Source organism: Bombus pascuorum, chromosome 2, assembly GCF_905332965.1.
Source record: "Bombus pascuorum chromosome 2, iyBomPasc1.1, whole genome shotgun sequence".
NCBI lineage: Eukaryota > Metazoa > Arthropoda > Insecta > Hymenoptera > Apidae > Bombus > Bombus pascuorum.
In genome coordinates this window covers 10085271-10109006 of record NC_083489.1, presented here as the reverse complement: position 1 = coordinate 10109006, position 23736 = coordinate 10085271, and the positions used below count along the sequence as shown (strand labels likewise).

At 35.6% G+C, this 23736-nt stretch overlaps 2 protein-coding genes across 7 annotated transcripts; both read right to left on the bottom strand.

The window, feature by feature from the left end:
- Positions 1-146: 146 nt before the first annotated feature.
- LOC132916385 (lethal(2) giant larvae protein homolog 1) lies at positions 147-20815 on the bottom strand. 4 transcript variants are annotated; one of them, XM_060976317.1, is made up of 16 exons: positions 20659-20815; positions 13676-13773; positions 11452-11542; positions 8340-8581; positions 7766-7904; positions 6922-7136; positions 6552-6837; positions 5710-6466; positions 5461-5617; positions 5241-5386; positions 4652-5168; positions 4289-4569; positions 3860-3995; positions 3420-3637; positions 3007-3089; positions 147-2290 (listed from the first exon to the last, which is right to left on the bottom strand). In XM_060976317.1, the coding sequence occupies exons 1-16, from the start codon at positions 20740-20742 to the stop codon at positions 2189-2191; spliced, it is 3552 nt and encodes a 1183-aa protein (XP_060832300.1). In that variant the 5' UTR covers positions 20743-20815; the 3' UTR covers positions 147-2188. The 4 variants fall into 4 exon arrangements, with proteins under 4 accessions (XP_060832300.1, XP_060832301.1, XP_060832302.1 ...); XM_060976318.1 differs by having other exon boundaries at positions 6922-7109; XM_060976319.1 differs by having other exon boundaries at positions 3420-3619; positions 6922-7109.
- Positions 20816-21576: 761 nt separating this feature from the next.
- LOC132916396 (glutaminyl-peptide cyclotransferase) lies at positions 21577-23670 on the bottom strand. 3 transcript variants are annotated; one of them, XM_060976360.1, is made up of 6 exons: positions 23477-23670; positions 23173-23316; positions 22703-22972; positions 22470-22631; positions 22184-22409; positions 21577-22111 (listed from the first exon to the last, which is right to left on the bottom strand). In XM_060976360.1, exons 1-6 carry the CDS (start codon positions 23570-23572, stop codon positions 21960-21962), a joined length of 1050 nt encoding a protein of 349 aa, XP_060832343.1. In that variant the 5' UTR covers positions 23573-23670; the 3' UTR covers positions 21577-21959. The 3 variants fall into 3 exon arrangements, with proteins under 3 accessions (XP_060832343.1, XP_060832346.1, XP_060832345.1); XM_060976363.1 differs by having other exon boundaries at positions 23173-23333; positions 23477-23607; XM_060976362.1 differs by having other exon boundaries at positions 23173-23339; positions 23477-23603.
- Positions 23671-23736: the final 66 nt, after the last annotated feature.

Below are 23736 nucleotides of genomic sequence, written 5' to 3'. Positions count from 1 at the left end.
ATGGAATTTAAATATATGCTAAACTTACTTTTATATATATATATATATATATTTCAACATCAACTGTTAAAGTCATTTGTTGACTACATATTTTATAAAGGAAAAAAGTATGAAATGTTTGGGAGCAATTTTAACAATTCACCATGTGCAATACGTAATGTTTTATCAAGGTAAAAAACAAATAATTTTACAATAGCAGAAGCACGTCCGTTTTCATACATTTTGTATCTTACTTAACTCATTAACTTTACCTTGTTAAGGTAGTTTACAATTGTAATAAAATTAACGGTACAAGGTGCACCAACAGCACAGAATACTATATTAGATCTTGAACAATTAAATTCAAGTGGATTCGATAAACAACAAATTTATTCTAATTAATATCCTATTTAAATATTTAGATCTATGGTTATGGATTAAGGATTTCACTTTCAATAAAAAAAACTGTGCATAGTCGATTTTTGGAACACCTTGTATAACATTTATTTGTAATAACCGCGTACAAGAAACATACATTTCGCAAAGCGGTTGAATAAAAGAAATAAAAAAGATCGTAAGAGAAATTATGACATTAGAGGAAGATTAAAATCTATCTACAAAGGCCTCGCATTAATTGCATCAACGAACAGTAAATTGTTATCTTTTTTAACACACATGTAGTCTAGAGGAACGATAAAGGATGAAAAACTTTTTACTCGAAATCACGTGAATAGTCGATCGATTAAATAGTTAATGGTTGATTAATTAAATGTAAACGAAGAAACGTATATGTATCTTTTATGCATCAGTCTGTCACATTCGGTAAAAATATATTAAAATTTTTAGTAGTTTCCATTTTTGTAAAAAATCGTTAGTAATGATATTATAAAAGATAAATATGAAATTGCCCCGCAAAACGGAGTCGTGTTTGTTTCGAAATTTTATTGAGATCCAAAATCGTGGTATCTTAAATACGATCCGTACTGTCGCAAACACAAATCAAGCTACGTAGTACATCACTATATAACGATAATAATAGTACATTTGTAGCATTTTACGATGTATTCGCGTAAAAAGTAATATGTAGCAATTGTCCTCCACCAAAAATAATTAACAAATAGCTTGTTTATCTAGAAAGATGGGACATACATACGTGCAATGATAAAACACAATTACATCTTTTTTGTTCGTATAATATCGGAATTAAATTCAACGAGTTTCAATGCTACTCGATAGAAATAGTTCGATTGTACCATGATCGTTTCCATCAAAGAAAAAGGAAACTTAACGATTAACAAGTATCAATAAAAAATATATTCGTAACGGCTCTCCTCTTTTACGTCATGGCCATTGATAGTGTCCCTCACTTAATCTCTGTAACTTTTCTTATAACGTAATTCTACTTAAGTAGCTATTTCTTTATTTTGTTAGGCGCATCAATTCAACATACTTACATATTTTTCTTTTTTTGATCCTTTGTCACAAGACGCCTATATAATATTCGAAATACTATATAGATGATTTAAGTCGCCTTTTCACTTTTTACTTTTATTATTTAGAAATATGAGGTAACGCAGTATATTCGTTGCGTTACAATATGGCTGCCATGTTCACAATTTGTGATGTATCTTGCTTCTTTGTACAAGCTATAATTTTTTAATTATGTTCAGCTACACACCATGAAACGGATCGTATAAATTTTCCTCTATTTGTTTCTTAATGCTGCATCAGAAAATTTTTTAAAATTATATTTTAATAGATTGATCTACAGATGAAACAACATGAAACATTTAAATTTTTCCTTAAAGATTTGTTACGCTTGTATGTAAATAAAATGCATTTTATTAAAATTACCTAGGCCTAGTTCTACTAAACCATCGAAAATTTTGCTCAATCACGAAATTGACTGTTAAAAGAAATGCAGTGAGAATGTTCAGTTAAAATGTAAAATATATCGACAATCTTGGCAGTTAATATATCTCGATTGGTTCGTCGCTACAATACTCGAAGTTCACTTGCTTATCATTTATAGCTAATGCTAATGCCGCGTATAAATCTAGATTTTTTAAAAAATCTACGATATATAAATTCTACCTATCGCCGCTGTGTACACGTGAGTCCATTAAGTAACAAAAAATCTAATTATTGTGTGGCTCTGTGTACAGAGCATAAAATCAGGGAGTAGAGTACAGGACAATTTGGAATATTCCTAAGAACCGACTTCTTCAGGCCTTGCCAATGGAGCTTTCGACTTTTCGGTAGTCACTGTAGTTGTTGTTATCTCCAAGTTTGCCAAGTCAGCTGCACTAATCTGCAATATTAAAAATAACGATGTTACGCATTTATCTGAATGATATTCTGCAAAAACTATCATGTATCCAGTTAAACAAAGCCTTATAACTACGCAAAAAAGATTGTTAGTACACCAATAAATCAAGCAGCGATATGTTATAAAATATACCCACAATTTGAAGATTGATAAATCGATTATCCAATTCTTAAACAAACTGAATTACGTAAATCGTGTTAGTAGATTAAGAGCGGGCGATATGCTAAGCGTTAATTATATAATTTCATGGCAAAATAATTGCATATCCCTAATAAAGATATAAAATATCTCTTCCTTATTAACATAAAATGAGTGGTTACTTCAAACGAATTTAAAATGGGAAGAATATTGTAATCACAATCTAGAGCAATTCTAGAACTTCCAGAGAAGGAACGAATGGTTATATATTACTGAAAAAATGAACATGCCTTATCATCTGACACACCTAATGTTTATGAAAACTGAATTAAAATTCTTAAGAAAATAGTAATATCATTAGCGGGTATTATCTTTTCTTTATATTAGTAAGGACAACATATCGTCTATGCGGACGTTTACAGAATTCTTATATATTGCACTACTTTTGACAAACTCCAAAAATTTAATGGCATTCTATCATTTTGTCGCAAAATATAGGCTTAATATCGAGGTAAGGACCGACACCAATTATCGCAATACATTCAGTGCCGTTTGCTGACCTCGACGTTTGGAGGTAGAGTGATGGTAGCGTGTGTCGTTGTAGTCTCAGTACCGCTGCGTATCTCTCTTTCTACCGTAGTGCCTGCGCAAGAACAAATAGCACAAAACGAAACAATAACAAAAGAATACAAAAAATATCAGAAGAATAAAAATAAAAAATTACAAAGCGATGAAAGACAAACACAAAATGTTAAGCGATCGATGAATTACGTAGTATATGAAATTATTAAGAATATTATTGTATACAGTCTTCAAATACTATAACATGGGGTAACCTAGAAAATATTCATTTAAAAAATATATTTAAAAAGAATTCGATAAAATGTTAAAAATCCGTTTAATACAATGTATTATTGGTCACTTGAATAATTTATAATTCACACTAATTTGAATCAGCAATGATTTCACTCACTATTCATTTGTTGTGTTTCATTTGTCTGACTTGTTTCGATCTCTCCATTAGCAGTAGTATTGTTGGTTGTTTGCGAAACAACGGTTGTTGTTTTTACAACTAGGGATTGATTTTGAGTGGAAATTTCTGAAGTTCGTGAAGTCACTTCCATTTTAAGTCCTGCAAGACGACTATGAAGTTCTTCGGAAGACGTTGCATTTCTGAAAAGTGAACTGTTACTGCCAAACAAGTGGCAAGTGTAGGAAACAACGATTAGCACAGCAAAATAAACATATTATTAAAGTCAGCTTGTCAAATTAAGTTTATCTTTTCTTGAAATTTTTGTTCTTGTCCTTTATCATTTTTATTATCATAAAATTAATTGTGAACAGGTAAGCAAAAGAAGCATGTGAAATAAAACAATAAAAAGCTAGGCATAACATACAAACACGTCCACTTACAGTAAATGGTCTTTCACGCTATCGATCGTTATATCTCCAATAGAACTTAAGTCTTGACGATCGTCCTCTCCGTTCACATCATTGGTACTTGCTGCGGGTTGCAAAGACGATTCTTTTGGAGACTCTTCACCACCGGCTAAAATAGATGTATTCAAGAATAGGTACTAAAGGGTTAGGAGACAGCGTTCCTTGATGATGTTAATCAGCATAAAGTACAATTTAGCAGCTAGCTCGTTTAATAAATCACAAGTAATTATAGCAAAGCAACATTTAGATAAATACACGAGTTACTTGAGATATGCCAAGCGATTACGCATATTTAGTAGTAGCACGTTTAAACATCCTATGACAACATGTAACTTAATGATTACCCGATATGTGTTAAATACAAATTAAAAAAACTTATGTAGGTGTTCGTGGTATACTCACTAGAACCCACCACACCATTCTCTATAATCATTCTTTGCACCGCATCTGGTTGGCTTCCCTGCGTTGTTTCACCTTCCGTTTCTGCAGTACCTTCGACCACACCTTGTTCTTGGGTTTCTTCGTTGTTAGTTTCCGGAAATGATCTAGCATTCGGTGGTAAATTTAACGCACAGTGCGCTTTTGTCACTTTACTAGCAGACAATGAAATTCGCTGCAGTTCCGAACTTGAATACAAATATAGCGCTTCGCCAGCTTTTGTGAACGTCAACGAAGAAATTCCACTAGAAAAACAAAACAATATACTCACAGATATACTCATATGATATACACAGATAAACACAGATGTAAAAGAGATATACTCACTTAATGTCTTCCTTCTTAATAACAGCGGCATTAAGTTGTCTTCTTAATTCGGGAACACTGAGCACTAAACAATCACCAAGATTACTCAAACACAATAAACAGGTTTCTTCGTGAGTTCCTGCAGGTTCGATTGGGCATGTGAATTTTGCAAAACCCGTTTTTCTAACTCGTGAACCCTCGTTTGCAGTAAGTTTGTATTTACAATATGGTTTCAACGATGGAAGATTGAAGATTTTGAATTGTTCTTCGCTAGCAATTACAACTCTGTGTGGAGAAGCCATATCGGGACCAGGACTTACGCCTTTCTCAGCTTCGAATGGTTCTGGCAACGGTACGCTAGACCCATCGAGAATTGTAATTGCAATTACAGGTGCTCTGTGCTTTAACTGAATCTCTTTGCCTAATGTACAATTTACATCCTCTTCTGTTCTTCTAACACCAGCAGGAATTGCTAACGTGAAAACGTAAACTGTACCGTTATTGGTACCTGCCCAAAGTGTAGGCGTTGTGTTTTGCACTGTAATAAAAAAAAAAAGTTAATAGAATATTCATAATTTATATTCGATAAAGATGTATTAGGAACACTTACTGCTTATAATGTAACTTCTAGCAAAATATAAACATCGAACCATTGACCCCAGTGCATCATCTACAGGTCTTGCTTCCACTTGTCTCTCCACAGGCTTCAATTCCACGGGCGAAAGGTCACCACTCGGAGAAGAAGCAACACTGGACCTTGGAGAATTAAAAACCAATCATTGTTTAACATATTAACATTAGTTATAGTTTAACAAGCAAAAAATACTCACGTTTCTTTCTTTTTTTCTGATGTTGTATTCCTAGTTGGACTAGTGGCATTTGTTCGACGCTGTGATCTTCCTTTTCGTAATCTCCTAAAAGATTCCCTCAATGATTTCTTAAACGACTTTCTTCTAGAAATTGGTGTATCGCCTGCTCCGGAAAGATCTAGAATAACATAACGAATCGAAAACTAATTTACTATCTTTACAAATATACGATTTACAGCTATTCAATTAATAAAAAATATGTAAAAATACCATTTGGATTAAGTGTACACTTCACATTGACAGCTTTCGCTCTTGTATAATCGAAAACAGCTAAACCATGAGCCGTGCCTGCAGCAAGTAATCCCCACTCGCTATGCATAGCCAATGCTGTAACCGCGGCTGGCGGATATAATTGAAGAAGACTTTGTGGTTGAAAACCGACTGCGAAAGATATACTAGTTGTCCTCGCCGGAAGACGATCATGGCCTTTCCAAACAAATCCATCGCGATCGTTTACGATGTTCATCGTGATGGCTTTGATTTCCTTGTTTACAGGTTCGGATGATATGGTAGTTGTAATTATGTGGCCAGCCGTGCCGGCAACCACTAATGTCGATGACAGCGGACAAAGCAAAACTTTTTTCACAGCAAGTCTGGGATCATCGGAGTACGGGTCAAAAGTTCCAACTTTTCTAAATGGTGGCCACTCGTCCTCGTCATCCTCTGGTGGTTGTTCAAGAACATCCAGATGTTCGCCAGTAAACAGAATGGATGAATTGTACTTGTAGAGAGGTGTTAAAGCAACGTCAGACGCATTCCAAAATCTCACGGTTCCATCCTCGTGGCCGGTAAGTAATAATTCTCTGCTTTTTAATTTATCATTTTCCGATTTCTGATTCAGAATAATTCCACCATCTATAGGCCATGGTTTATCCGAGTATAGATGTTCCGTTTGCGCTTTCCCAGCTGCGATAATGTTCTCCCATAATTCCTCAGGAACATTCGGGACGTGTTGCGAACAGGTGACCTGCAAATAAGGACATCACAGACATAACGAGAAGGAACGTATACTTATAAAATGTTGTATTACAAATTGCGGGAAAGATATCTACCGCACTTGCATGGAGAGATACTAAATACGGTAATGCCATCATCTTCCATTCAGGATTATTCAAATCAATGGCTACTATCTCTTCTTCGGCCAATACTATAAGCGCTTCTGGACTATCAGATGCATCTTTTCCATCCTCTTGTTTAGGAAACACAGTGAAGAAGTCGATCACCTTTGACGTGAAATCAAAAACAACATGCTTCCCCTTCGCCATAACGGTAATGGTGTGACGATCGCCGTAACTTGCACGTTGCATTCCCCCCGAAAATAAAACGAGTTCTCCGAGTCTGCGAAATGTTTTACAATGACTCATTATCAATCCAATTACAGAAAAGATAATTATCGATGTTGTGGGGAAATGCTGTACTCACTCTGCGGTCGGATAGACGAGAATTTTAGTGACAGCTTTACAGGGAAATGGTCCATAGGGTGTACTCGATTCCAACATGCTGTCGCTGCCTGGACTCCAAAATGCATAAGATCCATCGTTGTGGGAGGAAACAAAACGGGTGTCGGAGACCCAGTGGACAGATTCCAGCTGTTGCGTGGAGACGAATGTCTGCGCACGCGAAAACAAACCCATCAGCTGCACGTACACGTTCGCCAAAACCACCAAAGACACAAACAACAATCAGAACGAGCGGTACCATCTCACAATACGCGCTTAACCCATCGGTGTATATTATTTCATTTTAAATTAAAACGTTTCACGAATCGTTATTCTACATAGAGTTTCTTTCAATTACTTGGATATGCGATTCATTAATACTTTTTAATCCTGTTGCTTTCGATTCGATCATTTTCAATCCAATTGTACCTTTTAACGTTACCGAATACTCAAGTTTAAATGAAATATGCAAAAATTTTTATCGGTATGCATTTCTTTCGTTTTAATCTCATGTCACACAGCCTGAAACGTTACAAATACATTTTGTTTGTGAAAATGAGAGCAAGATTGAAATATAAAAATTCGACGATCGCAACAGGAATGAAGCATTTATTAAATGAAACAATTGATTAAAATTATTCTCTTTCGCGTGGTACTTGAGCTGAATGCACCTCTATGTACCGATGGATTAAGCATTGCCCCACAAATGTAGTAAGCAAGTGTGTTGGAACTGTTTTATAAGCGTGTCATTACATCTGCCACACTATAGTCTTGTATACATAGCATGTGTATAAAGAAAGATATGAAATAATAATACGAAGGCTCACCTGTTGGGCTCCTGGAGTCGCTTTGTTCCACAAAACCATTAAACCACGATTGTAACCTATCAGAATATTGTCTGGGTGACCTGGTTGTTCCGCTATCGCCTCGACCGCTCCTGGATTCTTCTTGTAATCGTCTGGCACACTGTCATAACATCGATACGTTACGGGTACATGAATCTAGCCATTTCAATGCCAACTCCCTCGCAATCGACAATCAAACGCTCCGTTCCATAATGAAAGTTAATTGAAAAAAAAAATACAAAAAGAAAATCGAGATTCCCATGATTTTGCGCTAAAAACTCATTGTTTCGCAAATTCCGACTCAACTTGTTAGAATCGCTCGTATCTCACGAATTTACGACCAGTCGTTAACGATAATATTTCAAATGGTTCGTTTCGCGTAATTTATGTTCATACTAAAACTACCAACGACTAAAGTATAAAATTTGTACCAAAAAGATCAAAATAAAAGATATACCGAGAAATGCATAACGCTAAAGAAGAATCAAGTCAGTTGCTACAGGCATCCAACATGCGAGTTTCAAAATGCATATAAAAACGCAAGAATTATTCTTACTTTTGCATCACAACATCCTGGTAAATGATATTGTCAGGCATTACAAATGTTTTCAAGTTGAGAAGATAGATGTTCCCGCCCTCCGTTCCAAGAAGAAGATGTTCGCCGCTTGATTCGAGACACATCGCCGAGATTTTCTTCAATTTGCCCTCCAACGATAACGACTTGGTCTCCACGACCGAACTTTCGTTGATCTCCCATAAATGAAGAGAGTTGTCGTCGCAGAGAGAAACCACGCGACCCTGTTACATTTATAGTAATCAATCATTTTTATCGCGCACTTATTCTTGAACTAATCGTAAAGATAATAACTACACATAATTCTATCTATTTTAATGAATGAAAACGAATGTTAGTTCGCAATTGTATTGATGTCTCGTATTTGCTTCGTCATATTCATATTCGAATGTAAAACTCCTGACTTCGTAATAGCTTCGTATCATAATACAGATAAACAAAATAACGTATTGTAGATAATTTTCATGACCTCATCGTTTCTCACGGAACGGATCCCGTGTCCTTTTTTTCCTCCGGTCACAAAGACGATACCTTCTTTGTAATAGGCGAAGTGAAAACTCGAGGAAAACGCAAGGTTAAGAAGGTTTACCTCGCGCCTCGCACTTTCACGCGCGTCTACGGTACTTCCAACGTGTTTTTCCCGAGCAGAACGTCGCTCTTTCCGCGTGTTATTAACGTGTGCAGTTGAATAATTGAAATCCCGTACTCGATCATTGTACCAGCAAAAGCACGACGTGGGTTATACCTTGCATTTTGCACTCTATCGTATGGAATTCGCTGAAATCGCGTCTTTTCGCGTTTGGTGAACTTTCCAATTTAAAATTGACCCATAATTCGAATTTGATGAATTCCGATTATTGATTCGTGATAATCTGATCGTTTCGATCAACAGTACGATTTAAAGCAACAAAATACAAGAGGGGAAAAAAGAGAAGCCCAAGATCCGATCCGATATCTAACTACGACGAAGCAATCGTACAGGCGCTATCTTATCGGTTTTAGGATTCGCTTGAAAAATGATCGCGATAACGAGATTTTATGACTCGTAACGAGCAATGTAAGCAACTTGGTGCTCGATCATGCCACGCCTATTCTGTGTATTGCTTCGTATCATATATTTTATACACAACTTATTACAAAACAATTTACCGGCAAAGGCAAATGAACGTGAATCGACTCATCGTTATTCATGTATATATATGCTGATTTCCCATATTAGTCTGCTCGTTTTTTCCTCGTATAGGAAATTAATTACCTACCTACTGAGTTCTATTCGTTCATTCGTTCTGTATTGTATGCTTTCGTCGTCACCCTTGACACTGCTCGCTTTTATTTTTATTTTTTATTTCATTTATTTTTATTTCAGAATTTTTATTTCAATTTTTACGAATACACACATTACTGTGTATCCTAACGTATCATTTTGTATCCCAATAAATATAATTATTCTTTCTTCTATAAGCTAATAACGAAGATGGTTCGAAGAACCTAGCAGGATAAATGAAAAAAAAAAGGAAAATTGATAATTATTGTCGCGTTGGAAATTCTACGATTGCATCATCGGTTGAATTGTAGATGAATTTCATAACGAAATTTTCCCGGCGACGAGGTTCGTATTTAAAAGAAAGGAAACAGGAAAAGCATCGCGTACGTACGGTAATACGTTGCCGACCTTTATGGAACGGGCGACAATGGTGTTCGTATATTATTTATTCGTACACGCGTGCAAAAGCGCGTTGCGCGTGTCGCACACAGTTATGCAACTCGGTAACGATGGCCGTATAAGCCGAACACGGTGTCGCGTTACCGGTGCAACGCGTGTGACTTTTAAAACAACCATAACTTCACACCTCCGTCTGGTCCCTTTGATTACAATGTACGCAGAAGATATTACTATCGCGCGCAGACCTGACACGAAGCACCGTTTCCTCGGCGTTCTCTCTTCTTTTTTTTTCTTTCTCCTTTTATCGAACTTCTAACAAACATTTAGCTTATAAAAATAGCAACGTCAATATTCAAGCGATTCAAAGTGCGATAAAGTACGCTCTTCTTATCGTCAAGATTTCTATACTCCGCTCTATATATACTTAGATCTCTCGTATTATGCTATGCAATGGTCAGAGGGAACATTAGAAATGGAGACGCTATAAGGGTAATTGGAAAACACAAATTCCAAGAGTGACTTGAAAAGACAAAAATTTCTGGAATTTCTCGTTAGGAGATAACGTAATTTCATTGGAAGGTTTAAGAACTATTAGCGTGGTCATTAAGAAATCCGAACTAGGATGGTACGTCAGCTGGCATTCGTTTCAAAGTATACGCTATTGCATATTTTAATCCAGTGAAGTTTACACGAACTGAGCTCCCACAGTGTTTCGTTTGTTTCTATTTAATTCAATTCATCGTTTAGCGTTTAATATATGTCCTAATCTCGTCGATTGAAAACTATAGAAATAAATCTAGAAATCGATTCCCACGCAAACGTTAGCATCGCTAAACCAAGGAGTTTACAAGATCATAAACTAACAATTTAACACACTGTTGAATAGCCACGAGTACATTCGTGTTTACACGTGCATCAATTTACGCAATTACTGAGCTATAAAATTGTGTGAATTGTTCATTATAGAATCGTGTTTATCGTGCTCGACGGTACTCGTTAACGTTAAAGCTATCAAACTACAATCAGAATAAAAAAATTCTTCCAATAAAACGGAAACATAAAACTATTTACTTCCATCTTATCATCGTGGTTATAAGCATTAGACTGCGGATATTTATGCAAATTCATATCCTTACAAACATAGTTGAGAGAAACGGTAGTTTCACTCACTGCATACTACGATGAGATTCATATTTTGGACGTTTTATATATTTTTCCATATTTTTGGCATTTAAGCGCCTTTTCAAATTTCCCGTGAATGCATAAAAACCATCGATGTACAATATATGTAGACACGTACGTTCCAACATCGAGTTATATATAAGTAAAGTCATTAAAAATTATTCAAGTTTACCTTGACTTCTGAAAATAGTTTTGCATAAGATATCCGAGCAACGATACGATTAGTAATAAATAAATAGCGGCGCTTACCTCATTGGGCAGGGCAACAATCTTTGTGACAGCATTCTCTCCACTTTCGATGGTGTGTTGTCCATAGAATTCCACACCTGGTCTACCGAATCTGTAATCGCACGTCAGTCAAGGGAAACAGAGAAAATTAGATAGCCCTATTTGTAACAGTAGATCACCTCTTATCAAGAAACAGAAGGTGGTTTTGTTTCGAAAATATCAGACTTAACGTTCGCTGACAGGAACGATTGTGCTCGATCCACGAATTGTATACAGGCCTTTTATATCGTCGTCGATATTCTACTTCAATCGCCGATACAACATCGTACAACAGTTTCGCCTAAAGCCAGCCATCTCTTATGTCGTCGATCAGACACGCCTGTTATCGAAGGTACAAGCAATTCCAAAATAAATAGCACAGACAGAGATTCGAGGTTTCTAAAGATTTTACAAGCAACTAGCAGCAACTCGTGCCTCTCTAATATCAATTGCAAATAGAATTTCCGTCGAGACAGTAAAGACGTCTATCATACGTCTTGCGAAATGATAATGATCATCTACCGATTACGTAGCCATTCGAACATCTGACATCGAGACGCGAATAAAGTAACCGGTATGCAGTCGTACGGTACGCACTGACGCATTGGGAATCAATCCTTTTGTGCGCTTGTAATTAGCATTTTTCAGACCGTACTCGACGCGTGTACCAAGCGATTGACGAAAGAACAATTATACAAAAATAATGTTTTAATTAACTCTTCGAATGTATCGACTTCGACATCCTTCCGTCTGGAAATGTCTTCTCATTGATATTATAATTGTTCCTAATTGTCGAACAATTAATATAATTATATAAAATAACGAAACGTAAGACAAAGTACAATAAATTTTTACGAATAGATACAGAAAAGATAATATTATTTTGACAAACATCGTAAAAAATATCGGGCACATCTAGACTAGCTTCGACAGATTACAGTCCTTTTAGATCGATGATTGACCTAATACGAACTGGGTAATCAGGTAAGAAAAGCAGGTCTACACTGACTAATTTCTAAACGTTCGTTCGGTAATGAGTTTCTTAACGATCTCGAAAGATATATGCGTAATTTCATGTTAACATAGTATATGTTCCGGGAATGATTTAATGCCTTTGCGGTACACATCAACCAGACATCAAGAGGAACAAGTGGTTACACTGTCGAGATTTACGCGCTGCTGCAACGACGACGAAGATCCGACGGAACAACGGAAGATTTGTGATTCCTGGAAATGATACGAACCAATCTCTACTTAACTGATCAAACTTTCAAACGTACACCATCATCGATTTTGTTCTTCCCGCTGAGACTTTAACATACAATACGACGTAAATTCCTATTGCTTATTTCCAATGATCTCACATTCTTCATCGCATTATTCTCCATCCCCACCGGAACATACATACATACGTATAATTATTTTTAATTTTTTCATTTCCATCGGTACATCTTCGATCCATATTCCTGCGTATAAATCACACACTTATTTCGTCTAAATTTATCTAAATTTCGCGATCGATTCGTAACGTACCTAATACAAAACGTAGTACCATGCTCGAGACTTGCACGCTCTTTCATCTTTCGCCAGACGTAACCAAAGTCAGAACACCTCCGCTATTTCATATTCATATGCGCGACTCTGCGATACTTCGATACTTTCACATCCTACGTTCCCAGTCTCACGGGAAACATGACTCCAAATTCAGTTCCGTCGCATCCAACAAGGAGACCCTCCGGAGAACCTTGCATCGGGGAAAGCGATCTATCGCTCGACAAATGTAATTTTCTCGCGGAAACGACAACGTTGAAACATAAGAATCGTCGCACGATTCGATATAGCTGCCTAAAGAGAAAAAGCAGAGCGTTTTGTGAATGAAAGCCGTGACCGTAAAAGCCGGGGCGTAAATCGAGAAACAGCTTTGACGTGATGGCAAAATATCGAGTATCGTTGTATCTAAAATTAGTATTCATGGTGGGGAGAGAAAGAGATCAGAAGAAACCGGCGTCAATCACGTTCCCGTTTCCCTTAGGCCAGTGGCTCTCCAAGTGGCTTTCGACGATTTATCGGTAGATAGGAACGTTATCGAGCATCGAGACAGTGCCTTGTGGTCGGATTATAAATATCGAGATGAAAAAGCAAAAGAAGAAAATAAAAATAAATGAACTGATCGAAAGCGAAGGAGCAACGAAATCGAAAAGGATACACCTTGATGGCGCCGGATGCCGTGCCAATGATCATCAACCGCAAACTCGGATCCCATGCGAGGGCTGTGGGTTTGTTTGGGAACCCATGCTGCACAGTCTGCAAAAAACAGGAAAAGATTTTTATTAGTCTTAGTTATTATAACTATTAACGGGAGTGAGACGACAAATGTAAGGTTATTGGACGGTGCTCGAGTATCTCGAGTGAATTAGGTTTGTTTCAACGAACATTTCAGAATTTAATTGATATTCTGCTTTAATGATAGTCGTTCGAGTAGAATCCCGCTAGTTATTAACTAGCGCGATTCATCCTTCTTTATATAATAAGTTAGATAGTGAATGGGTAACACTTCGCGTAATTTATACTGTTTACATTCTCCTTAATTACCTGCATATACTTGATGAATAATTCTCGCAGTTATGTGTTGGAACAGTTTTGCCGAAGTAACAGAGCAAGCGTATAACCATTATGGATTTATGAAATCGAATTTTGTTTCAAACTACATAAATGTTTGTCTTAATATTAAATTTTGCTTCACATCCTCGTATTTTTCAGAAATTTTCATGAAAGACTTATAAATCTCCTTTTGTCTCTATTTATAAGATGAAACGAGCATTGAAAACAGACGAGAATAAAAATACGAATCTCCGAACAGTTTCTCCAAAAGCTTTCCATTTTTTCACATAATGGAGTAACTCACTTTTCGGTACTCGATTCATAAATTGGCATGGTCATTTCGCCTGACTATTCTTTATGATAATTGTACACTGTCAGCAGTAATCGGTACACTATTTATACGAGAAAGTCGCTAAAAATAGTGTACGCTATCTGCACTGTCGCTGATATGCGCACGCTCCACGGCAAAAGCTTGATTCTCGATAAGTATCAACTTATTCGTAACTTACATGTAAGACGTAGAATGAATTAACCTGTCAATTACCTGCAGAAAACGTATCGACGATTATATAAAATTGTCTATACTTACTGCAAGTTCGAACTGTAACGTAAAAAGTTCCTCGATGAACGGAGTAAACGAAGTACCAGTTCAAGATTCAACTTCCAATACCAGTTTTATCCCATGATTTAGTTATTAATTTCTCAAGGACTAGGTTTTAACTAGAGTTATTAACTTTCCACTTTCAGCTCGGCTGTCTTTTAGCCGCATTAGCTGCTTTTATTACTTTTAAAGTCAATAGAATCGCGTGTGTACAAAAGTAATAGCAAAAGAAAAGAATAAAGTTGAAGAGAGTCGATGATGTATAAGCTATACAGACAGGACAACAGTATACCATATCCAGGCTTCTGTATTTCATATAATGTATCAAACAAAGAAGAAAAGAAAAGAAATCGTGATAGGCGCTATAACTGACAAAAATCTTACCAGTTATTTCTCGAGCAATGCGAGTAGCTTACGAATCGGTCCATTTGTGACGCTCGAACGGTTAAAATGGAAAATAAAAAAAGAAGAAACGCGGACTCTGGCGTGGCAATTAAACAGAATACGAGACAAAGTGAATTAAAGGAAACAACGGTGCTCGGGTTAACGATCGTGTCCTCCCCTTTCCGCGACTCGTTTTCAATGCGACTAACGCTAATTATGCGCGACGCTTGTTTCCGACTTTCACGACGTAACTCGTAGCCGGCGGCATCAGTTTTTGGCCGAGAGGCGCACCGATTACTCATCGATGAGTCAGATTGTCAAATCCCCGTTAATCGTGTGATTTTATCGCTCGTGCGTGTCTACTTACATCGCCCAATCACAAAGAATCTCTTTTACAACCAGCAATTAAAACACATTTCTGTAATACACATTGTAACAATGTACATCCTGTCACGGAGGGCGAATCACTTGAAAACAATCTCTTAAACTGTCTTTGTTATACTCGATAAGGGAATCTTATCGGACGAGATTTCAGTAATTTTTCGTTACTTCCGAAGAACAAACACGGTAAGATGAGAATTATGTTCCTTCTTATCGATACACGTGGTCTTTAACTAAAAATACAATTTTAGTTGATGATTAATAATATTGAATCTTGGATTAATGTAACAGCGTTAATGGCGAGACCTTGGAACCAGTGATTCTTCGATGTTTCTGTTTCGTAATTATAAATCTAACGTAATCAAGCTGTTGATCTTCGGAAATTATAATCAAGATATACGTTATTTCATTTTACGCTCCCTCAATGAAATACGGCTGCTAAATTAAACATAAAATAAATTTACATATTATATTACAACGTTGTAAGACAACTGACACGTTACTAAAAATTTAAATAGCTTGGGGAGTTTTAGCATCATACGGCTACAGTACAACCCTCGAGATTTAGGGCTGTCCTCAATATCGATTTGAGGCACGGCAAGATTAGAAACAAGGGTGTCCGTCGGTATAACAGAGAGGGAAGGAAACCTTGACCTAGGTAATTTCCATGAGAAAGGGTGTCGCCGGTTTTCAGTTTTGGAAGAGCGTACCGAAAGAATTAAAGTAAGAAGGTGCGTAAGCACGAACCGGCATAAGCATAACAAAGGATTCCCTCGTAAGGTTTAATCTGGCCTAATCTCAATGAGCCCAACCTCGATAGAAGTTACGTTAACTGAACGTAGATCAAACGATGCTCTTGCTTATGTACACAGAGAAGAACAAATTTACAACATCAAAAATTGCTCGTTTTTATCGACATGTATAAAGATAAAAGATCGACTGCTGATAAAACTGAGAAATTTACTACTTTGTCGATTTTTGTTAATATGTATGCACTGCCTAGGTTAATGTTAGATCTATAATTAGAAAATTTACAATTCTTCTTGAGAAAAAAAAACATTCGATCAATTGTAGTGTTATAGCGATCTAATCTTATTCTTGGAAACATTAAAAGTTATTGTTCGATCGATAACACGATGTGACATTTCTTCAACAGAAATAGTTCACGTTGGTATAGTTAAGCATTTTTCTAGATTGTTCGGAACATTACAGAATTCGTGATATATTTCATACTTAACAAACAAATGAACATATTTTGAAAGGAAAATTATTCATTTTTACGTAATGTATTATTTAAATAATTTACCAGGAACATTTATTAAATATTGCCGAAGAATAACAAATATTTCTCTATTTGTTATACATTATACATTTATGATAAACGTTGGAGAATTTAAATTTTCGATGATAATAATACCACATCTATATTCATTTAATCACTCATCAGTTAGTTCTAATCTACATTAAAAATCCCTCGAAATAATACGCGGATATCGGTTCATGCCTAACCTAGTCAGCTTAGACTAACGGTACATTCGTCTGCGTATATTAAAGTAAACGTGAAAAGGGCTAGGCACCTTATCACGTATTTGTTTGCACAGAAAACCGATAATATCCTTTCCTCGTATCTCTTCTCTACAACGAGTACGTGGTATTATTGATAGAATCGATATTAAAAACCAAACGTTGATTGTTTGTCCCTCGAAGTAACTCCTGGATGAGATTAATAAAATCAATCCACTTCCAAATATATATTAAAAGATCTAAAACAAAATTAACGAAAAATCTATTGCTTCTTCCTTTCTTCAAGAACGTTTGCCAAGTTTCAAAGATTCCAAGGTAATTCCATTTTGTTATCTTGTCGTTCCACGCCTTTTTCCGATTAAGCGATAAATTGGCATCATTCGGTGATGTAATATAATCAGATGTTATTCGAGTTTCGATCGGACCAAACTACTCCGTAAACGCCGGGTTTGCGTAAATGCGACCGCTTTAATTAAGGCAACAGGCACCCTCCACGCCGCGAGGGCTTTCTACTTTTTTTCCAACTCGTACATCTTACCGCGCAGAGCGCGCTACTTCTACCTGTAATTGCTTAACCGACAGATTAACCTACATTTCCTATTTCATTTCCTGACCGAACGAAAGTAACCTACACGTAGTAAATACACGCGTTTAGAATGGACGGAACGTTCCTATTGTCTAATTCGAATTCGTACCATACCCTCGTCATATAAAAAGCGGAACGAAAGAAACAAGGACTATGCGCAATTTCGATTGTAACCATGGATACGATGGACATAAATTGTGTCTAATTTTTATTGGAAATTTTCTGTTTCGACTATGCACAGTTATGTATATTTATTACCTGTCAAACATGAGTGACAGTTAATACTTAGAGGTAGCGACAGTAGTAATTTATTAGTAGTGATATTATTTTATTTTATTAGTAGGCTTATTTTGGAAGAAAGCTATAGACAATGAAAGCGAAAAATGATGTAGTGTGCGGATTAAGAAAACTATTCAAAGAATCATATTGAAGACTAGTACTATTCCCTTTAAATTTTTATTTCGTCCTGTTAAAGATTTGCTAAATTATAAGGAACGAGAAATAATATGACTGAATTTCTAAAGGTGACCAAACCTGAGTTATCCTTAGCCTGAGTTAGGTTGGGTTTTCGAAAAACCGTTTGGCAACACAATGGAAAATTCTGACAGGTCAAACAATTGGCATTCTGGATTACTGAGTACTACCAGCGTAGGTCAGTATTGAGAATGTACATTTGAAAAAGACATTTTAGAATATAACTTTATGGTAATTTGCTAAAATTAACGGTAAGGAACAATAACCTTACCTATAATAAATGGAATTCTTTTAAGTGTGTGTGTTAGCCATAGGCTGACCTGTTAAAACAGTTCTTAAATGACGAACAAGTTAAGAATTAACGATATTTTACCGTAACATAAAATCGCTTCCTCGTCTTTCCTAACAAATAGTAAACGATACAAGTAACAATTTTCGATAGCGAATAAAATATCTCATAAAAATCATCTTGCATGAAACATCGATCGGAACCGGCACGAACTTCTAGTATTCGTGCGACTATTTTCGCAATCTGTATCGCCAAACTTCGAATCCAGCAGGCAGAGAATTAAACCACGATAAGGTTTCGCGACAGTGCACCCGATGGCCAGTGATGATGACAGTCAGCCGAGACAGAACCGCTAAAGAAACGCATCACACCGCACACATGACCACAATAATCCTGACTCTAGCATCGTATCTCGGCCACCCGTCGTCTTCTAGACTTTCGGTATCGATTACGTTCGGATATCGACCTGTTGATTCTGCACCGTTCATTCTTAAATCACGCTGTATCATGTTCTTGGACGAAGGCAATTTTAAAATCTTAATATTCCGCCATGAAACCAGCCTTTCAAAGGTGGTAGCCTCCGAATGGTGGTGTGCTGCTGATCAAACGCGTTTCGCAATGCTTCTTTCAAATCAATACAGAGCGACAAGCGCTCTTTGTTTCAACAAAATCGATTCAATAATTACATACTTAGAAGGAAAAACGAAGAGGAAAGAAACGAAATTAGTCGAATTTTAACTGCTTGCTTTATGTCGTGTTATGATTATAACGCTCCATTTGAAATACCAAACAAACTGTTTATTTAATAATATGGAAGTTATGTTTTGTTACATATAGCAGCCCTAATCGTCAGTAATAAATAAGAAACGACAAACCTTGGAATATGATTTATACAAAATCTATTTAGTAACATTTGAGATAAATTATACTGCTTGCTCTGAAATGTACTTATAAGTTGTTTGTTTAATACATAGGGTATTGGTAGTTGATTGTGTAGCAATCACTCGTAACCGTCAATAACCTATGAGAAACGACAAATCCTGGCGCGCTTTATCGCGTGTTAAACGCGTGCGCTCGATAAACCGAAATTAAAGTCGAATTCATTTGATTCTTCTTTATCGGGTATAAATTCGGAACAAGGTTTTTCTTTCGATTATGTACGATTTATATCATGGCACATATATTTATCAATCTTCTTGAGTCGTAATATTCAGCATCTTTTTACCTTTTCTTTTTCCTTTCTTCTTCAAGACAAGATTTATCTTTAAAACGATTAAGTAGTTTACGCGTAAAAGGAACTTGTGTTCTGAAAAACGCATAGCGTATCAATATCGTGATATCAAGAAACTGGAGATTACTATCTGACATGGTAACAGAATAAACTTTCAATTGCAAGCCTGTTGACTTATAAATAATGAATGTGTAAATAAGATGTGAAAAAGATCGGTTTGTTTTAAGAAGATAGATGACTGATAAAATTAACCTTCCTGGCGTCGTTTATCAAATTCAATTCGTTGACTCATTATTTTCTCTCGATTAAAACGTTAAAAAGCGTATTGAAAAAAAAAAGAGAGAAAAATGCTTAAACGATTCGCAACGTCCTTTCAAAGTTTTGAAATTAAGCGAATGAAAAGAAGCAAAGAAAAACTACACTCTTTAAATGTAAATGAAAACGAGTTTGACCCAATGTTCACTCATTCACTCTCACTTCTCTCCACTGTGAATAAAAAAACGGTGCAAAACACCTTTTCCTCGATGCATCGAAATTCTCCGCTTTCCATTGAAAACGCCAACACGTCGATATGATCGAACCTGAATACCCTATACATAGTAACATTGTTTTGTCGCAAAGGTAAATCTAATGTATTTCAGTAATTTCTCTCAGTAACGGATAAAAGTAAGGCCTAAGAAAGTAAGAAAGTGTCGGCGCATTTCGCCGGGTCGGATGTGGGCGAAACTTTGGATCGGGACTCACCTTTCGAAACGCAAAAAGATCCTTTTGCAGTTTCTTTCTCTTGCAGTTTCTGTCGGTAGGTTGTTGGCCTTTGATAAACTTCAACATCTGTCGGCGTTTGTTCCTCGAACGGTGCGCGACACGTCCGTTAAAAACCGTTAATCCTCACGTGTAATGTCACGACGTTTCACTACCGTCGCGAAAGGCTCGGTTAAGACCGCGAGGACCTCCACGTAATTAAAACATTTGTGGCGTCTGGTCACCGCCTTCACCACCGTGCGTTCCGCAGCTCATCGTCCCCGCGCCACTGATATGTACCAACGCCGCCGTCGTTCGATCGATGTATTAAAGAAAATACCGCGAAGTTTAAAAAATGAGGTTTATAAAAGACTCACCTTTTGAAAAGCAAAAAGATTCTTTTGCAGTTTCTGTCGTTCGACTGTTGTTTGTTGGCTCTTCCCTCTGATAAATTTCAACATTTGTCAGCGTTATTCGTTGTAAACCTCTACGTAATCAAAACATTCTCGAATGAATGATAAGACGATACTGAATCCAGTCTCTTTGGTCGATGTGTCAGCCACTACTCGGTTTTTTGGGTCTATTGCCGTAATGTCGACTTTCCACCAATCACATATTTCGGTTACGTTCGACCATATTCGATTAAAATCGGCTGCGTTCGGCTAGATTCGGAACGAAAGCCTTCGTCGGGCGCGCCCGCACGAACAATGACCTCGATCAGGCTTACCAAACGTCATCATGGAATATCTACTTTCACTTTATTCAATTATTGACCGTTACACTCGTGAAAATGTTTTACAATGCTAATCTACTCCTCAAAATTTTAACTACAATAATGTAGTATTTAACAAGGTAACTTATAATTTCATATTCATTACGTAGATAATTATAAAACAAAAACAGTAAAGCTAAATCTTAGAACCGGTTACATTTTTCAAGGAAAAATGAACTAATATTTTCATATATTTTAATGCGAAATGATAATATTTAAAGATATATTACAAATCATACAAATTTTAACAAATCATGCAGTATCCGTACCATTAAAAGTTTCAGAAACGATTGAGAATAAAGTTTTACTTTAGCAGTGACATGTTTGAATTCTTATTCCTAACATGTATCCGGAAGTCACGTGTAGAAACATTTCCTCGGTGTATATATATATATCTGAATATATATGTATATGTATGTATTTGTTGTTTCCATTTTATCGCACTCACATTTAAAATGACATTTGCAATTGTAATTCTATCTGTGTCGTACTTGCATTCGTATTTAAATCATATCACTTATCATCCAATTTAAACATATTTTATTTAAGGTAAAATAATTTATATTTTACTTTCCGTTCTATAATTTACACGTGTATATGTAACATATACGTTTTGTACATAAGTAGACACATTAAGTACCATCAAATTACATAAATTCGTTAAGAATAATTTATCCTACAAAAGTTGTGTATAATACAAAATTCATTTATAGTACAAATTATTAAATCTATGAAAACTAACTCTAAAACAATTTTATTCATTTGTTCCTGTTTAAAATTTATTATAAAATATTGTTATTTTCGTATATGTTAATTAACATTTTATATTATATTTATATAACGTTATTTAATATCATCATAATAAAAATAAAATTTTCTCTAGCGATATAAATATTTTTCAATTCGTTACATATTAATGTGTAAATATGAAGCTACAAAAACTCTTAGAATTTTATTGATATTTTCTGTTGTTTTTAAATCAATGTTATTCCGATTATCACTTTGTTTATGCCAAACCTTTGGGAAAGGATATGGTATTAGATGAAGAATAGGAGTATCTGAAATACATATGTTATAGAAATTATCTGCAACATATAACATGTATATATGTACATGTAAAAATTATTTACCTCGACGTAAAAAGGGAATATGATCATCCTCTATATATGCTTCCACAGAATATGGTTGGAAGTATGTTTGTGTAGGTTGTCCATAAGAATAAGATTCAAACTTCTTTAAGGAAGCTAATTTACTTTCAGTCCTCATTAATAAAGAATACCATTTCTCTGTGTTACTAAAGTAATTGTAAAATGTTGGATCCGGTGCTCCTATTAAATCTAACAAAACCAGTAAATCCTACAAGAAAAATAAGCAATGAGTAATTATATAAAGATGTATGTATTTACTAATACTCACAATTTTATCTAATTCAGAAACATTTTCTCCTTGGGTATAATTAATATGATTGTTGTGCCAAACATCAGCTAAATGCCTTGCACCATAAATAGAATCTTTTGGACCCCACTCTTTAAAAGCCTCTTCACCATCAAAAAATATAAACATTAAACTAATATCATTCTGAAAAACACAAAAAAGATCTTAAAAAGTCAAATAAAAATTATGTGTACTTACATCCAATGTATACTTACATCTTTTATAGACTTTAAATAATCCTTCATAACTTTAGCTAAGTTAATCATTTGAGCACATGGTACTGCACTGTCTGTAGCACCTTCAAAGTTCCTTTCTCTAGTATACTTTGAGTCATAATGGCAAGCTAATGCCAAATACCTCTTTGCATTGGGATTTAATTTTGCAATTATATTTTCAAACTGTAAAGATCCAAAAGTTGGGGTCTGATCTTCAAAGCTGTCAGATTGAACAGTCCAATTAAGATCATTCATTGATTTCTTGATGTACTATAAGAAGGAAGATACATCCTGTTATCAGTAAGAGTAATTTCCTATTAAAAATTGCATCATATATACTATTTATGTATATATGTACTTCTTATTCATGCTTCTTCATTCTCTTGCTCCATTCATTCAATTATTTCTTAATATTATAATTAGTAACTTTGTTTTTACAAACCTGTGTTACTAATACTATTTCAACTTACATTTTTTACTCTCGTATGCTCAGGTGTTCCAACGATTCTCACAACGCATATGTTATCTAAAACTTCGTTCATATGATCGACATTTGACAGATCTGACAATGTGGTTATTTGATTTCTTGATAGGCTACTTGGCGTGTGATAGTACTGGAATCATTTCATGACTGTAACTGATGTATGTTAACGATAGTCAATGACGTGTATTACGAAAAATGATTTTTGCCAATGAATACGCAAAAGGTAAAGTGAAAGCATTTGATAAAAATGAACGTGTGTTAAAAATATTCAGGTTCTGTGTATTATATACCTTTTCATTTCGAAAACCTGTTTGTGTTATAATATTTGAGTCGGTGATTAAAACACCCACGGAAATTAAAAAAAAACACAAACCAAGGTAGATCATCGTCGTACTCTGTAGCAAACTTCCACTGAACTGAATGCCGCAAAGCAGCCATTGTGGCAATTAAATTCGCGTCGCCATTTTGAAACAAAGTTCACGTCACACGTGACTAATGGATGTCTCGATTGCTATTGGTTAACTGTGTCAAGTAGAATGCATATATATAC

Coding starts and splice junctions, on each gene's coding strand:
- LOC132916385 (XM_060976316.1), bottom strand. CDS start 20,371: ATGTTGAAGTTTATCAAAGGCCAACAACCTACCGACAGAAACTGCAAG. Junction 7,905..8,339: donor CAGGATGTTGTGATGCAAAA/GTAAGAATAATT, acceptor ATGTTATGACAG/TGTGCCAGACGATTACAAGA. Junction 2,291..3,006: donor CTCTACCTCCAAACGTCGAG/GTCAGCAAACGG, acceptor TTAATATTGCAG/ATTAGTGCAGCTGACTTGGC.
- LOC132916396 (XM_060976360.1), bottom strand. CDS start 23,572: ATGATCTACCTTGGTTTGTGTTTTTTTTTAATTTCCGTGGGTGTTTTA. Junction 22,973..23,172: donor AGCATACGAGAGTAAAAAAT/GTAAGTTGAAAT, acceptor TCCTTCTTATAG/TACATCAAGAAATCAATGAA. Junction 22,112..22,183: donor TATTCCCTTTTTACGTCGAG/GTAAATAATTTT, acceptor TATGTATTTCAG/ATACTCCTATTCTTCATCTA.